This window comes from Capricornis sumatraensis, chromosome X (genome assembly GCF_032405125.1).
Source record: "Capricornis sumatraensis isolate serow.1 chromosome X, serow.2, whole genome shotgun sequence".
NCBI classification, from domain to species: domain Eukaryota; kingdom Metazoa; phylum Chordata; class Mammalia; order Artiodactyla; family Bovidae; genus Capricornis; species Capricornis sumatraensis.
The window spans coordinates 111,259,475-111,278,131 of NC_091092.1; the positions used below are offsets into that span (position 1 = coordinate 111,259,475).

General features: G+C 37.5%; 1 protein-coding gene and 1 pseudogene across 1 annotated transcript in view; both read left to right on the top strand.

Annotated features, from left to right (window-relative positions):
- DMD (dystrophin) overlaps positions 1–18,657 on the top strand; it is a 1,795,368-nt gene that overhangs the window by 368,245 nt on the left and 1,408,466 nt on the right. Inside the window, exon 22 of the mRNA XM_068961890.1 lies at positions 9,827–10,009. Within this exon, the coding sequence (XP_068817991.1) occupies positions 9,827–10,009 (183 nt within the window). The remainder of the gene's footprint in view (positions 1–9,826; positions 10,010–18,657) is intronic.
- On the top strand, positions 12,620–12,736 carry LOC138072101 (small nucleolar RNA U3; annotated as a pseudogene).

Below are 18,657 nucleotides of genomic sequence, written 5' to 3' on the forward strand. Positions count from 1 at the left end.
ATAGAAGAATGACTATATTTGGGAAACAGGAATAGTGTCCAGAGTATTAAAAGCTAGAAAATCATTCTCATCTAATAATATCGTACATCATTTATCATGAAATATTCATAAATTCATGAATTCATTCATTTATCAAGAAATATTGTATACTTACTGTGTCAAACACCCTTCTAGACATAGAATATAGTAGTGAGCAATACATAAAAGCCACCTGACTGCTTAGAATTTGCATTCTCATTGGTGACAGGGCAGGCAAAGAAGGGAGAAATAAACTCATTTGAGATCATGAGAATTTGCCTAAAAATAAGTCAATGTTGTGAAATAAATCATAGAGTCGAGTTGGGAGCTGAGGGTGGTGAAATGCTGTTTTACAAAGGGTTGATATGTAGGGTATTTGTGAGGAATTATATTTAAAATGAGATACGAATCATAAGAAAAAGGCAACCTTACAGAAGTATTATCGGGGCACATTCCAGCCAGAGGGGAGAGTTCCTGCAAAGACCCTAAGGCTATCCGGGAAGAGAATGAAGCCCACCTACCTGAAGAGAGTAAAACAGGACAGATGACCTGAGATGATTTGGAGAGGCAAAGTAGGTATCTGCTGACACAGCAGATTTGTGGGACACGGAGGGCTTTTCATTCTAAGTGAAATGGAGAGCCGTCAGGAGGTCTATAATTATTTTAGGTTTGACTGTGGGGAGGTCACCATGAGGGAAGTTACATCATTACAGAATATGAGAGCTGGAGTGTACTTTGAAAGGAAACTTGTTCACGCTTCTCTTTGTTGGTCAGAAAACAGGTATTCCTAGATAGGTCGAATAGTTTACTCCTAGTCATAGGCTTTATCTGAATAAGTTTCCCTCTATCCCTATTCCTTTCTAAGCCACTCTATCATATGCCATTCATTCCATTCCATACTGTTGTGTAAAGCATGTGCCTCCCCATTGCCTTTGCCTTCACATCTCAGCCCTTCATGGCTGTTCTTACACTTTCTGTGCTGTGTAGCCACGGCTTCAGGTCCCAAAGTAGATAATCAACAGTCAGCACACGTTCAGCTGTTCTGTTTTTCCTATTTCCTGTGTTTGTCTCTGGCCCTCTTCCCTCATCCTTTGAACCCTTTGCTTATCTGGCTAACTGTTCAGTCAGATCGCTTTTTCTTTTCCAGTACAGGAGAGTAGACTGTCTCAAATTTAAAACTAATTTATAAAAAAAATCCCTGACATGAGTGGCCCAGCCCCTCAGTCCACATTGATTTGCATGTTTAAAAAACTGATCTAGCTACAATATTGGTGCATATGGGCATAATAGTGAAAAGAGGAGCAGCTCAGACAGCCTGGGCCAGTAGCAGCAAAGGGAGTTGGCATTTTCTGGTCTTCTGTCTGCCAGTCAAGGTAATCGCTTTGTCTGTTTCCCTACACAAAATGCAGTGATAGAACCTTGTCCAGGCCTTCACCTGTGCTCGTGTTGAGAGCACATTTATCTTTATTGCTTGAAGAGGGTGATACATCTACTCTGGCATCTCTCCTCAATATACTCAGATAAAAAGTAGAGACTTTTTTCTTTTTATTTACTTTCTGCTCCTGTATTTTACTTGATAATCCTGCTTTTTACTTTTTTCTCTGTAAACAATTTTTTTATATTAGCATCAAAGAGCCAAAGGAAATTTGATTGGAAATGTCTTATTCCAAATGTCTTTAGGAGGCCTGCAATAAGTCTAATTTGAAATTTTATATCAATCCCTTTTTAAAAAAATTCTGGAATTTCAGTTTTTCACTATTTTCTTTTTAATTTTTTTTACACTGTGTTAACTCCAGTCCTAGGGTTTACCTGGACTTCAGTTCACTTGCTCATTTGTGTCCAACTCTTTGTGACCCCATGAACTGCAGCACACCAGGCTTCCCTGTTCATCACCAACTCCCGGAGCTTGCTCAAACTCATGTCTATCAAGTTGGTGATGCCATCTAACCATCTCAACCTCTTTTGTCTCCTTCTCCACCTGCTTTCAGTCTTTCCTGGCATCAGTCTTTTACAGTGAGTCAGTTCTTCACATCAAGTGGCCAAAGTATTGGAGCTTCAGCTTCAGCATCAGTCCTTCCATTGAATATTCAGCACTAATTTCCTTTAAGATTGACTGACTGGTTGGATCTCCTTGCAGACCAAGGGACTCTCAAGAGTCTTCTCCAACACCACAGTTCAAAAGCATCAGTTGTTCAGCACTCAGCCTTCTTTAAGGTCCAACTCTCCTATCCATACATGACTACTGGAAAGACCATAGCTTTGACTAGATGGACCTTTGTTGGCAAAGTAATGTCTCTGATTTTTAACGTCTATGTTTGGTCATAGCTTTTCTTCCAAGGACCAAGTGTCTTTTAATTTCATGGGTGCAGTCACCATCTACAGTGATTTTGGAGCCCAAGAAAATAAAATCCGTCATTGTTGCATTGTTTCACCATCTATTTGCCATGAAGTGATGGGACAAGATGCCATGATCTTAGCTTTCTGAATGTTGACTCTTAAGCCAGCTTTTTCACTCTCCACTTTCACCTTCATCAAGAGGCTTTTTAGTCCCTCTTCTCTTTTTGCCATAAGGGTGGTGTCATCTGCATATCTAAGGTTATTGATATTTCTTCCAGCAATCTTGATTTCAGCTTGTGCTTCATCTAGCCTGGCATTTTGCATGATGTACTCTGCATATAAGTTAAACAAGCAGGGTGACAATATACAGCCTTGACGTACTCCTTTCCCAGTATGGAACCAATTCAATGTTCCATGGCTGATTCTAACTGTTGCTTCTTGACCAGCATACAGATTTCTCAGGAGGCAAGTAAGATGGTCTGGTATTCCGGTCTCTTTAAAATACCTTCACTTAATATACATGCATTTGCTGTTCTCATTCTATGGGGAACAGGCTAGAGCAACGATTCTCGCAAAGGAGTGAGCATCAGAATTACTTGGAAGGCTATTAAAACAGAGTTATATGGCCAACCCTAGGATTTCTGATTTAGTGAATCTAGGCTGGACCCTGAGAATTTTAATTTGTAATAAGTTTCCAGGTCATGCCCAGGAGTAAGTTTGGTGGTCCCAAGGAACCATACTTAGAGAACTGCTAGTTCAAGATACTGGCAATGAAAGGTGTCCGAGTTTATGATGGTTAGCTTCATAGAAATATATGGAACAGGGGACTTCCCTGGTGGTCCAGTGGTTAAGAATCTGCCTTGCAGTACAAGGGACACAGGTTTGATACTTTGTCCATGAAGATGCCACATGCCATGGAGCACCTAAGCCCATATAACACACTACTGGGTCAACACTCTAGAACCTATGAGCTGCAACTACTGAGTGCACGCACTGTTTCTACTGAAGCCCATGTGCCTAGGCAACCTGTGCTCCACAACAAGAGAAGCCATCACAATGAAAAGTCCACATACTGCAACTAGAGAAAGCCCACGTGCAGCAATGAAAACCCACCACAGCAAAAATAAGTAGATAAATCTTAAATATAAATATAAATATATATATATATATGGAACAAAAGCTACCACTTGTGAGGAGGATTATGCCTAAACTATACCATTTAGTTTTCTGTCTTTAGAATGTAGAAATCATCAAACTCAAATCCAAATCCTATAACACATTTGAGTACCCTCTTAATCATATAACCCATGGTTGCCCATGGTGTGTATTGTCCATCATTACCAAAAGTAATAAACTCAGCTTGTTCAACTGTGGGAGTGTTGCTGTGGGTTACTATGAAGACTAACCTTGAGGTGAGCTTTCAAGCCTAAGTACAGTGGAGAAATTGTTCATGATCTCCTTTTCTCATATCCAAAAGACTGTTCTATACATCTATGTCTCTTTTGCTGTCTTGCATACAGGGTTATCATTACCATCTTTATAAATTCCATATATATGTGTTAGTATACTGTATTGGTGTTTTTCTTTCTGGCTTACTTCACTCTGTATAATCAGCTCCAGTTTCATCCACCTCATTAGAACTGATTAAAATATATTCTTTTTAATGGCTTAGTAATATTCCATTGTGTATATGTACCACAGCTTTCTTATCCATTCATCTGCTGATGGACATCTAGGTTGCTTCCATGTCCTGGCTATTATAAACAGTGCTGCAATGAATATTGGGGTACACGTGTCTCTTTCTATTCTGTTTTTCTCGGTGTGTATGCCCAGCAGTGGGATTGCTGGGTGATAAGGCAATTCTATTTCCAGTTTTTTAAGGAATCTCCACACTGTTCTCCATAGTGGCTGTACTAGTTTGCATTCCCACCAACAGTGTAAGAGGGTTCCCTTTTCTCCACACCCTCTCCAGCATTTATTGCTTGTAGACTTTTGGATCACAGCCATTCTGACTGGCGTGAAATAGTACCTCATTGTGGTCTTGATTTGCATTTCTCTGATAATGAGTGATGTTGAGCATCTTTTCATGTGTTTGTTAGCCATCCGTATGTCTTCTTTGGAGAAATGTCTATTTAGTTCTTCAGCCCATTTTTGATTGGGTCATTTATTTTTCTGGAATTGAGCTTCAGGAGTTGCTTGTATATTTTTGAGATTGTTGGTTGGTTGCTTAATTTGCTATTATTTTCTCCCATTCCAAAGGCTGTCTTTTCACCTTGCTTATAGTTTCCTTTGTTGTGCAGAAGCTTTTAATTTTAATTAGATCCCATTTGTTTATTTTTGCTTTTATTTCCAGTATTCTGGGAGGTGGATCATAGAGGATCCTGCTGTGATGTATGTCGGAGAGTGTTTTGCCTATATTCTCCTCTAGGAGTTTTATAGTTTCTGGTCTTAAGTTTAGATCTTTAATCCATTTTGAGTTTATTTTTGTGAATGGTGTTAGAAAGTGTTCTAGTTTAATTCTTTTACAAGTGGTTGACCAGTTTTCCCAGCACCACTTGTTAAAGAGATTGTCTTTAATCCATTGTATATTCTTGCCTCCTTTGTCGAAGATAAGGTGTCCATAGGTGTGTGGATTTATCTCTGGGCTTTCTATTTTGTTCCATTGATCTATATTTCTGTCTTTGTGCCAGTACCATACTGTCTTGATGACTGTGGCTTTGTAGTAGAGCCTGAAGTCAGGCAGGTTGATTCCTCCAGTTCCATTCTTCTTTCTCAAGATTGCTTCGGCTATTCGAGGTTTTTTGTATTTCCATGCAAATTGTGAAATTATTTGTTCTAGTTCTGTGAAAAATACCGCTGGTAGCTTGATAGGGATTGCATTAAATCTGTAGATTGCTTTGGGTAGTATACTCATTTTCACTATATTGATTCTTCCAAGATATGAACATGTTATATTTCTCCATCTATTAGTGTCCTCTTTGATTTCTTTCACCAGTGTTTTATAATTTTCTATATATAGGTCTTTAGTTTCTTTAGGTAGATATATTCCTAAGTATTTTATTCTTTTTGTTGCAATGGTGAATGGAATTGTTTCCTTAACTTCTTTTTCTACTTTCTCCTTATTAGTGTATAGGAATGCAAGGGATTTCTGTGCATTGATTTATATCCTGCAACTTTATTATATTCATTGATTAGCTCTAGTAATTTTCTAGTGGAGTCTTTAGGGTTTTCTATGTAGAGGATCATGTCATCTGCAAACAGTAAGAGTTTTACTTCTTCTTTTCCAATTTGGGTTCCGTTTATTTCTTTTTCTGCTCTGATTGCTGTGGCCAAAACTTCCAGAACTATGTTGAATAGTGGCAGTGAAAGTAAGCACCCTTGTCTTGTTCCTGACTTTAAGGGAAATGCTTTCAGTTTTTCACCATTGAGAATAATGTTTGCTGATAAACCCAAGACAAAACACCACAAGACACATATTAATCAAATCAACAAATATCAAATGCAAAGAACACATGTTAAAAGTAGCAAGGGAAAAACAACAAATAACACACAAGGGGATTCCCATAAGGATAACAGCTGATCTTTCAATAGAAACTCTTCAGGCCAGGAGGGAATGGCAAGACATACTTAAAGTGATGAAAGAAAATAACCTATAGCCCAGATTACTGTACCCAGCAAGGATCTCATTCAAATATGAAGGAGAAATCAAAAGCTTTACAGACAAGCCAAAACTGAAAGAATTCAGCATCACGAAACCAGCTCTCCAACAAACGCTAAATGATATTCTCTAGACAGGAAACACAAAAAGGGTGTATAAACCCGAACCCAAAACAATAAAGTAAATGGCAATGGGATCATACTTATCAGTAATTACCTTAAACGTAAATGGGTTGAATGTCCCAACCAAAAGGCAAAGACTGGCTGAATGGATACAAAAACAAGACCCCTATATATGTTGTCTACAAGAGACCCACCTCAAAACAAGGGACACATACAGACTGAAAGTGAAGGGCTGGAAAAAGATATTCCATGCAAATAGAGACCAAAAGACAGCAGGAGTGGCAATACTCATCTCCGATAAAATAGACTTTAAAACAAAGGCTGTGAAAAGAGACAAAGAAGGACACTACATAATGATCAAAGGATCAATCCAAGAAGAAGATATAACAATTATAAATATATATGCCCCCAACATAGGAGCACAGCAATATGTAAGACAAATGCTAACAAGTATGAAAGGGGAAATTAACAATAACACAATAATAGTGGGAGACTTTAATACCCCACTGACAACTATGGATAGATCAACTAAACAGAAAATTAACAAAGAAATGCAAACTTGAAATGATACAATAGACCAGTTAGACCTAGTTGATATCTATAGGACATTTCACCCCAAAACAATGAATTTCACCTTTTTCTCAAGTGGTCACAGAACCTTATCCAGGATAGATCACATCCTGGGCCATAAATCTAGCCTTGGTAAATTCAAAAAAAAATTGAAATCATTCCAAGCATCTTTTCTGACCATAATGCAGTAAGATTAGATCTCAGTTACAGGAGAAAAACTATTAAAAATTCCCACATATGGAGGCTGAACAACACGCTTCTGAATAACCAACAAATCACAGAAGAAATCAAAAAGGAATCAAAATATGCATAGAAACGAATGAAAATGAAAACACAACAACCCAAAACCTGTGGGACACTATAAAAGCAGTGCAAAGGGGAAAGTTCATAGCAATACAGGCATACCTCAAGAAACAAGAAAAAAGTTAAATAAATAACCTAACTCGACACCTAAAGCAACTAGAAAAAGAAGAAATGGAGAACCCCAGGGTTAGTAAAAGGAAAGAAATCTTAAAAATTAGGGCATAAATAAATGCAAAAGAAACAAAAGAGACCATAGCAAAAATCAACAAAGCCAAAAGCTGGTTCTTTGAAAGGATAAATAAAATTGACAGACCATTAGCCAGATTCATCAAGAAACAAAGGGAGAAAAATCAAATCAATAAAATTAGAAGTAAAAATGGAGAGATCACAACAGACAACACTGAAATACAAAGGATCATAAGAGACTACTATCAGCAAGTATATGCCAATAAGATGGACAACATGGAAGAAATGGACAAATTCTTAGAAAAGTATAACTTTCCAAAACTGAACCAGGAAGAAATAGAAAATCTTAACAGACCCATCACAAGCACGGAAATTGAAACTGTAATCAGAAATCTTCCAGCAAACAAGAGCCCAGGTCCAGACGGCTTCACAGCTGAATTCTACCAAAAATTTAGAGAAGAGCTAATACCTATCCTTCTCAAACTCTTCCAGAAAATTGCAGAGGAATGTAAACTTCCAAACTCATTCTATGAGACCACCATCACCCTAATACCAAAACCTGACAAAGATGCCACAGAAAAAAAGAAAACTACAGGCCAATATCACTGATGAACATAGATGCAAAAATCGTTAACAAAATTCTAGCAATCAGAATTCAACAACACATTAAAAAGATCATACACCATGGCCAAGTGGGCTTTATCCCAGGGATGCAAGGATTCTTCAATATTCACAAATCAATCCATGTAATTCACCACATTAACAAATTGAAAAATAAAAGCCATATGATTATCTCACTAGATTCAGAGAAAGCCTTTGACAAAATTCAACATCCATTTATGATAAAAACTCTCCAGGAAGCAGGAATAGAAGGTGCATACCTCAACATAATAAAATCTATATATGTCAAAGTCTTTTTAATGATAAAGTTACTATAGCCAAAATATGATTTGTGTCAAACAAATCCCATGCTCAGTGTCAAAAAACATATTTATTTTAGAATTTTGAAATAAAATTTCAATTGATTAAAATCAGTGAAGGAAATCATTTAGTAGTCAAAAGAGCTTGCATTTGCCATCATATTTTGTACATCCTAAGGCATTACGGGCCTAAATCCAAAGACATAACAGGATCATGTTGAAAAGTAGAAAGGCATTTTATATTTTTGTCCATTTACCTGCGAGAACCTGAATTTCTTTACCTGAGGTCTTCTGAGGCCACTGAATCCCACTTTTTCCACCTGAGTCTGGCTTCACATACCAGGAAATTAACATTTCCCCTACATTGTTCAACCAATGATGGGAAATGGTGTGTGAATTTCTCAGTGTCCTCACCCTTGAGTGGGATAAACCTGAGCCATATGTTTCCTGCACTTCCCAGCTGGCTCAGTGGTGAAGAATCTGTCTACCAATGCAGGAAGATGTGGGTTTGATCTCTAGGTAGGGAAGATCCTCTGGAGAAGGAAATGGAAACCCACTCCAATATTCTTGCCAGGAAAATCCCATGGACAGAGGAGCCCAGCAGGCTACAGTCCATGGGGTCACAAAGAGTTGGATATGACTGAACAACTTAACACACACACACACGTACACATGTTTTGTAGGCCTTCCTAGCAGGATTAAACTTTTCACCAACAGCAGTTGCTGGGTTTAATAAGTATACCCCTCCCATCTCCATTCTTTTTCCATTCCCCACCTCCCTACCACAATTTCCTTCACATCACATGTAAATGACTTACGCTTGAAAGTTTATCTCAGGGTTAACCTTCATAGTAACACACAGACCAACAGCAACACTCTGTAGTTGTACAAGTTGAGTTGATTACTTTGGCATTGAAGGAGAGTACACACCATAGGCCACCATGGGCTGTATGAGGAAAAGGGTATTCAAACCTGTTGTAGGATTTGGATTTATGTTAGATGATTTAAGGGAGAGTTTAAGGGCTTTGCTTTGGATTTCATGTTGTCACCAAGTAGGAGTAACTCTATGATTGGGTATCTTAATACATTTTTCCTAGAAGGAGAGAAGACTAGAGTGATACTGAACATATAATTGGTAAAGATACAGCAGTGACTGACTAACCAGGATAGGGAAGTATCTGATCTTTCTCTTACTTGCTTTCAGTTACTTAACACTTTTCTGTTATAATATGTTCCCAAATATAGCATTAAGAAGACTTATTTCTGTTAATTATCTTTTGATTTAAATAATGATATTTGTACTGATTTCATTATTCATCCATCTGAGTAATTTATAAGTAGTTTCAGTTCTGGTCTATGAGATTTTTTGAACCTAGTTAGCATTGAAATATTTATTTCTTGCTTATTTTGTGTGTGTGGATATATGTGTATGTGTTTGTGTACGTATTCTCCATAAATACACATCTGCATACAGACTACTTTTCAAACTATTCTGATTAAAGATCTCTTATATTCTGAGTATATTTTTCCTTCAAGTTTCCGATTGTAACCAAACTGAAATTTATGGAAGTGATTGGAGTCAGTATTGGATTTATTTTTATTAATCTCTTTCTAACGGAGATGTTATAAGGAAGAAAAATTATGATACATAGAAATGCATCTTAGAAATCAAATCATTGCCTTGCTATTAAGAGAGCATTTTTTTTTTTCAGAGAGCTAAAGAAGAGGCCCAGCAAAAAGAAGCAAAAGTGCAGCTCCTCACTGAGTCCGTAAACAGTGTCATAGCTCAAGCTCCACCTGCAGCACAAGAGGCCTTAAGAAAGGAACTAGACACTCTGACCACCAACTACCAGTGGCTCTGCACCAGGCTGAATGGAAAATGCAAGACGTTAGAAGTCAGTCACTTTTCTTGATCTTTATCAATTACTACATGTTAACTTATGGTTATATGTGAAGTTCTTAATCTTATAATGATTAAGAACATGAACTCTGGTTTAAGGATTACTTAGGCTCAAATTCCTCAGTCAGGCTAACTTACAAACTTACAGGCTACTGGGGGCCATTTGCTTAATGTTTATAATTCTATTTCCTATCTGTAAAAAGGACTTAAAAATCAAAGGATGTTGAGAAAATTAAATTAATTGTTATTCTGTTTAAAGTACAGAGGGAGGCTGGAGAGGAAAAGGATATATACATGTATGTGTATATATGTTTATATAACTATGACTGATTTGCCTTGCTGTATGGCAGAAACCAAGAGAACATTGTAAAACAACTATCCTCCAATTAAAAGGAAAAAAGAAAAGTATTTAGCCTAGCACTCAATAAATGTGAGCCGCTCCCTGTCTAGATCTTTTTATTATGACAATTATTAGGTCACAAAATCCCATGAATAAGTTTTCTCAAGATTTATATTGGGTTGGCCAAGAAGTTCATTTGGGTTTTTCTATAAGCTATGGTGATTGCAGCCATGAAATTAAAAGACGCTTACTCCTTGGAAGAAAAGTTAAGACCAACCTAGATAGTATATTCAAAAGCAGAGACATTACTTTGCCGACTAAGGTCCATCTAGTCAAGGCTATGGTTTTTCCAGTAGTCGTGTATGGATGTGAGAATTGGACTGTGAAGAAGGCTGAGCGCCAAAGAATTGGTGCTTTTGAACTGTGGTGTTGGAGAAGACTCTTGAGAGTCCCTTGGACTGCACGGAGATCCAACCAGTCCATTCTGAAGGAGATCAGTCCTGGGATTTCTTTGGAAGGAATGATGCTAAAGCTGAAACCCTAGTACTTTGGCCACCTCATATGAAGAGTTGACTCATTGGAAAAGACTTTGATGCTGGGAGGGATTGGGGGCAGGAGAAGAAGGGGACGACTCAGGATGAGATGGCTGGATGGCATCACTGACTCGATGGACTCGAGTCTGAGTGAACTCCAGGAGTTGATCATTGACAGGGAGACCTGGCGTGCTGCGATTCATGGGGTTGCAAAGAGTTGGACGTGACTGAGCGACTGAACTGTACTAAGTTATAATGGATGTACCCAAATGAACTTTTTAGGCAAGCCAATAGAAACTGGTGTCTCAACTGATTACCAACCATGTAACTGTATCAAAAACAATCTATGATTCTCCCTGTGAAAGTATTGTTTACTAACAGTGGGTATATTGCCAAGTAGCAGAAAACTTAACCTGCTATCAAATGCTGATGCTACCAGATACAACAGACTAGTTGGGCTTTAAATGCTTCCCTGGTAGCTCAGTCAGTAAAGAATCTGCCTGCAGTGCAGGAGACCTGGGTTTGATTCCTATTTGGGAAGATCCCCTGGAGAAGGAAATGGCAACCCACTCCAGTATTCTTGCCTGGAAAATCCCATGGACAGAGGAGCCTGGCAGGTCTCAGTCCATGGGTTGCAAGAGTCAGACATGACTGAGCAAATAAACCACCACCAATAGAAACTGGTCTCCCTATTTTTCATATATTTGAATGTTCATAAAGCTATATGAGTATCTCATCAGGGAGATTTTCTGGGGAGAAAGTTTATCTTATAATTGTCTTTATTGATTGCTATGCCCTACAAAATTCTTTACAAGACATTGTCTACCTAGCATTTTTTGGACATTTTACATAATATTTATTATCATAAGCCCTGCTTTATCTTTTCCACATGCCTTAGTCCTTAGGTTATGATTCTCTGAATATGCCTGCTATCTAATTCAAGTGTCTCAGTTGATTACCATGTAACTGTATCAAAAACAAGCTATGATTCTCCCTATGAAATTATTGTTTACTAATAGTGGGTATCATGCCAAGGAGCACAACAGTTAACCTACTATCAAATGCTGATGCTACCAGATACAACAACTAGTTGGGCTTTAAATTAAGCCAACTTCTCCCACACAAACTGAATCATCTTTGTGCATATTATTGATAAAGAATCCGGGTATACCATTATTTTTGCAAAACATGATTGTTTATGGAGCTTTTTTATATTTAGAGACAGATACAAGTCATGGGCTTCCCAGGTGGCTCAGTGGTAAAGAATCTGCCTGCCAGTGCCAGTGACAGGGGTTTGATCCCTGGGTTGTAAGATCCCCTGGAGAAGGAAATGGCAACCAACTCCAGTATTCTTGCCTGGGAAGTCCCATGGAGAGAGGAGCCTTGCAGGCTAGAGTCCATGGGATCACAAAGAGCTGGACACGACTTAGCAACTAAACAACAGCAATAGGTCATACCTGTAGAGTTGTTGTTGTTCACTTGCTAGGTCTTGTCCAACTCTTTATGACTACATGGACTGCAGCACACCAGGCTTCCCTGTCCTTCACCATCTCCCAGAGCAAACTCATGTCCATTGAGTCAGTGATGCCATCTAACCATCTCATCCTTTGTCATCCTTTTCCCCTCCTGTCTTCAGTATTTCCCAGCATCAGGGTCTTTTCCACTGAGTCAGCTCTTCGCATAAGGTGACCAAAGTACTGGAGCTTCAACATCAGTTCTTCCAATGAATATTCAGGGTATACTTTCAAGGATCATTTCTATAGTTCATTACTAGAGAAGTTTCTCTTAATGTGTAGAGCACCAGTAGAGTAGACCTTTAAAAATATTAAAATAATATCTTTTGCTCTGTACTCAAGATTTCCAGTATTACAACTCCCAGGTTTCTCTATTATCAGTTCTACTTCCTTCTTCATTTATAAGTCCCTGTTCATTTTTAATCCAATTTACTCCTCACACACTTGACTAGTGCCTTAATAGTTCCCAGGAACTATTATACCTGCTGAGGATATAAAGGAAAATCTCTTCGATTCATGCTATGTCAGTGCTACAGGAAAATAAAGAATGGGAGGGGAAGAGATGACAATGATAGTTTCCAGGAAATCAGAACTGATTCACTATTTGGTTATATGAGAGAAGGACTTTTTTCATCTAGGAAGTTGCTTTCTGATAGTAGTCAAATAAAACTTTTTAATATTATTTTCTTAAGTTCTTAGTTTCCTTACATCTTCATTGTTCTTTGCTTTGTATTATTCAAGTTGTTCACTTAAAAATACGCTACTCCTCCAGGAATCTGTTTTGGGGTATGTTTTCCAAAGAAATATTTTATTTTTGTATTAAGAACAATGTTTTCAAGATTTTTAATGAATTATCCTCTAATTTCTCATCTGTAATGACACTTCTAAAGTTTCCTCTTTGTATTAAAATTATCAAATTATTTAGCCTGTCTTTATTCCTTCTCTAGTAGTTTGGAATACATATACTATTGATTTTATTTTAATGGGACCCTTAATTATTATCTTAAATACCTTGATCACAGTATCCACCAATAATAAATATTTCTGTGCACCTCTCTAACAATGATATATCAGAACCACTAGAATCATTTAACTCTGAATTTACTTCCCATCTTCCATATTATTGTTGTACCTCATTTCATATTCCCCTAAATTATCAGTGTCATTGCCACTGTGCTGTTGAAATTGTTATTTATTTAAATTTGCCACCACTATTTTACCAATTCCCGTGATACTTTTTCCTTTTTTGTATATTTCTTTTGCTTCTGCTCTTTCATTGAGTGTGACTAGCAAGTGCTCTCAGATTTTATATGAGTAAAAATACCTTTTTGCCCCTTAAGTGTTGAGAAATAGCCTAGCTGAGCATATAATTATGCTTGGGGAGTTATTTTTTTACAACCCTGATAAATGCTATTCTATTTTCTTCTGAGATGTCTTGCTGTCAAGAAATCTGCTGCCAAATCATTATTTCTTTTCGGTTTTCTTTGGTATGTTTTCATTTTCTCTTTGTCTTTGATGCTTTGCAGTTTTAGTCTATTTTTCTATGTATAATTTGCTTTCATTTATACTTTGTCACCTGGCGCATTAATAAGAACAGAAAGATTATTTCTCTTTTTGGTGGTTTCAAAAAGTTTTGGAGAGAGATTTTCTTTCTCCCAGTCTCTCCATTCATTCCTAGGAGAACCTTTATTAGATCTATGAAGAATCTCCCCATCCTGTATTCTGATTCTTGATTTCTCTTTAATATTTTCTATATTTCTATTATTTCTTGGGTTCTGGGTAATTTTCTAAAATCTGTCTTCCAGTTCTCAAATTCTCTCTTCAACTGCCTAGGGCATAACTTAATCTTTGATATATAAATATATTCATCTCGATCTGTATACATATCTATCTGTGTGTGTGTGTGTGTATTTTTTTTTCCAAGGGCCATATTTTCCATTTCTCAAGGTTTTACTTACTCGTTTGGCAAATCTTCTTTTCTGCCATCTTCAGCTTTTGTGTAATTATCTCTGTGTCTTCCTTGAAATGATTTAAGCAATATATTTGGTTGAGAAATCTCAACTTCATGAGTATTAAGCATGAAACAGTTTTGTTTGTCCAATAACTAAAACCAACAAGGTTAAACTCCATTTAGGCCTATAGTTGGCTTTTTAAACAGCATTTCAGTCTGATAGCATCTGTTTTCATTTACTTTTAGTTATTAAAATTTAGTCTGATAAATTTTGATCTCATACTTTATTAAAATCTTCCACCAATTTAATCCTGTGGGTTCAGTAATTTATACACAGGTGAAGTGAGAAAAAAAAAATGAGCTTATGGTTCCTTTATCTCAATTTCTGGAAAATAATCTTCTAATTTTGGTATATGGGAGGAGATGGAAAGAAAAACGCACCCTTTATCTGATCTTCTTTTCTTGGCTCGGTGCAATTGCTATTAACATTTTGTTAACACCCACACACATCTGTGATGATGTGTCTGTTTTCACCAGACTCTATAGGGTATCACTGCTGATCTGGCTTGTTCTCTATAGTCTTGTGTTTTGATGGAGAGCCCAGTTGGCCTTGTTCATATGAACTTTGAACCTGAAAAAATATTTCCTGAACATACATGATAACCTTGGAGACTTCAACAGGAATTTCAGGCTGACTATTGCCAGTAGCCTTATAACACAGTGAAAGTTAAACCCTTATTACTCAGGCTTTTGTGATATCCTGGAGTCTTACCCACCAAGTCCCAAACCAGCCTGTGGGCACCGGCAGGTCCCATATTGTATAACTCTTAGGAATGAGGAACGTAAAAGAGTTGTCCTTGATTCCTTTTTGTCCATACCAGCAGTTCAATAGGGCATACATGTCAGCCATTCCCTTCTGAATATTCACACACACTTGAAGAACAGTGCTCTTTTATATCTTGTGAAGGAAAGGGACCAGATGAGTTTCCTCTAAACATCCTCATAAAAAGGCAAAAAAGAATTGCCTAACTTTTCAAATTCACCTCTTTTTTTGTTCCCATGGTCCCTGCCCATTAGAGAGAGGCCTCTCTCTCTCTAATGAGAGCTTGTAGAAACATCTAGCAAAAGTTTTGTGAACACGAAATGTTCTTAAGTATGAATTCTGGTTGTTAGTCTCAAGAAAAGTGGATCCTACTGACAAATTTTATCACCAAGCTAAACTTATTAAATGTAAAATTCTTTGAATGAATCTCTTATCTCTTATCACAATGGATGGATTCTACTATTTGTTACAACTATTAACTCCCTCTAAAATAGTGAGTTTTATCATGTGATTTGTAATTTTGAGTTTGTGAGCTCATCTATAGTAGGAATTGTAGTTTACTGGAAGTTCCTTCTGTGCTAGGCTATTGGAGAATCCTTAAAAGTCTTCTGTTTGTCTCTACCACACTCTGAGAGATGTTATGTTCTATCCTCATGTGTGATATAAACTTGGGTTTCACTTTCTTATGTGTGAATACTTATTTTCCAATCAAAATCCAAAGGATTCTCAACTTTCTTGCTAATTTCTTACACTCCAATGGATGGGGATTTTTTAGTTCTTGTTTCCAGGATAGGTGACACCCAGCTTTATGCTTTTCATCTCTCTGGAACGCATGAGACCAGTACGTCTTTTCCCATAGGAAATTTGTTTTGAATACCCTAGCTTTTATGTTCTGATATGGCAGTATTTTTGTTAAGCTTAGTTTCCCAATATTTACTGTTTATACTACCTGAGGACTTTTCATACTTTTTTTATAAATCAGCTATGAATTTGAAATACGTTTTAAATACTGTTTCTAGAGGAGCTTGGTGGGCTACAGCCCATGGGCTCCCAGAGTCAGACACAAGTGAAGCAAGTTAGCACACACGCATCATTTTAATATGACCAAAGCAGGTTGTGGGAAGGGATTACCAAATCAGCTCCATTTACCATTTTTAATGGAAGTCTCTTTTTTCTCTTGTACTTTTTTCAAAGCCACTTTGAATTTGGTGATTTCAAAGTAATGTTAAGTTCCAAACTGTTAAGCTTAACAATTATTCTAAGTGGCTTTTAGCTCCAATTCAGGCTGCAAGACTATATTTTATTTTGCAGAGGTGACCTGTAAAGTCAGTACATTCAGCTTCTCCAGCTGTGTCCTTCAGATGCATTCAGGACACAAGAGGCCATCTATCCTGATGGTTAAATCAGCAAGGTAGTTCATTACCTCAATCTGCAACAAAGTTAATAAGACACATTACCAATCGCATCTCCTTATCTTCAAAGCTCTAAAGTACACTTGGGTATTTAAGGGGATATTTATATTTTCCCACTGGAATATTTGCCCAGAAGGAAGACAGCCTGTAGTCCAGCAGGAGCTGGAAATGACCCAGATTTAAGATTTCTATCACTTTTTAAAGCAAAATACTTAATTTCACTTCCTGTGATAAACTGTACATGAATTACCAGGCAAGAATTGGTAGGCTGACAAAGCAGTTTAGACTGATCCTTTTCATCAGTTACAGAGAGACAGTGTTCTCCATCATTTTCAAGGGCTGAGAGAAAAAGTGAAAATATGGAAAATCTGATAGAATTTTTCATTTCTCTTAGGATAAAATATCCTTCTTACGCTTTATTTTTGATGATGGCAAAGGGGTAGCAGGGCAGGTGGTAGTGATTGCAGTGGTAGATTCATACACTTGCCCAGTATTTACAATATCAAGGCTAATGGAAAATGACTGTTAAAATATTCTTTTTCTCTAATGCATCTTCCTACTTTTTAACAGCAGACATAACCTTAATCCAGAAAATGGTCTTTATTATCTATCTGCTTAAAAAGGGTTTTATCACACACATGTGGATGCCTCAACAATATACTACTCAAATTTGTTTTTGAGGGTTATAGAAAGTGGTAAGCTGTAATATATTGTTTACTAGGGCTTACTTTTTGCCCAGTGTTTTTGTGTCTGGGCCTCATCCATAAGGTTATCCTTGAAGTTTTCATTTTCACTTCTATATTATCTGTGTAAGTATGATACATGAAACAACAGACTGGTTCCAAATAGGAAAAGGAGTATGTCAAGGCTGTATATTGTCACCCTGCTTATTTAACTTGTATGCAGAGTACATCATGAGAAGCGCTGGGCAGGAAGAAGCACAAGCTGGAATCAAGATTGCCGAGAGAAATATCAATAACTTCAGATATGCAGATGACACCACCCTTATGGCAGAAAGTGAAGAAGAACTAAAGAGCCTGTTAATGAAAGTGAAAGAAGAGAGTGAAAAAGTTGGCTTAAAGCTCAACATTCAGAAAACTAAGATCGTGGCATCTGGTCCCATCACTTCATGGGAAACAGATGGGGAAACAGTGGAAACAGTGTCAGACTTTATTTTTGGGGGGCTCCAAAATCACTGCAGATGGTGGTTGCAGCCATGAAATTAAAAGATGCTTACTCCTTGGAAGGAAAGTTATGACCAACTTAGATAGCATATACAAAAGCAGAGACATTACTTTGTCAACAAAGGTCCGTCTAGTCAAGGCTATGGTTTTTCCAGTGGTCATGTATGGATGTGAGAGTTGGACTGTGAAGAAAGCTGAGTGCCAAAGAATTGATGCTTTTGAACTGTGGTGTTAGAGAACACTCTTGAGAGTCCCTTGGACTGCAAGGAGATTGAACCAGTCCATTCTAAAGGAGATCAGTCCTGGGTGTTCATTGGAAGGAATGATGCTAAAGCTGAAACTACATACTTTGACCATCTCATGGGAAGAGTTGACTCATTGGAAAAGACCCTGATGCTGGGAGGGATTGGGGGCAGGAGGAGAAGGGGACGACAGAGGATGAGATGGCTGGATGGCATCACCGACTCAATGGACATGAATTTGAGTAAACTCTGGAAGTTGGTGATGGACAGGGAGGCCTGGCGTGCTGCAATTCATGGGGTCACAAAGAGTTGGACACAACTGAGTGACTGAACTGAACTGAAGTATGATATGGTATATGTATACATTTTTTTTGTCACTGGACATTAAGACTCTTTTCCTCATTTTTAAATTTTGTTTATTACAAAAAGTACTGAAGTGGGTGTTCTTGTAACCTTTGTTTTCCATGCAAACCAGTTTCTCTGAAGATGTATATCAAAAAGTGGAGTTGTTGAGTTGCTACGTATGTGAATATTTACCTTACTGGGAATGAAAAATTGTTTTCCAAAATGGCCATTCTACTATACACACCCACCACCAATAAATCCAAATGTGTGTTAATCTCCTCTCACAATTGAAATGGTCA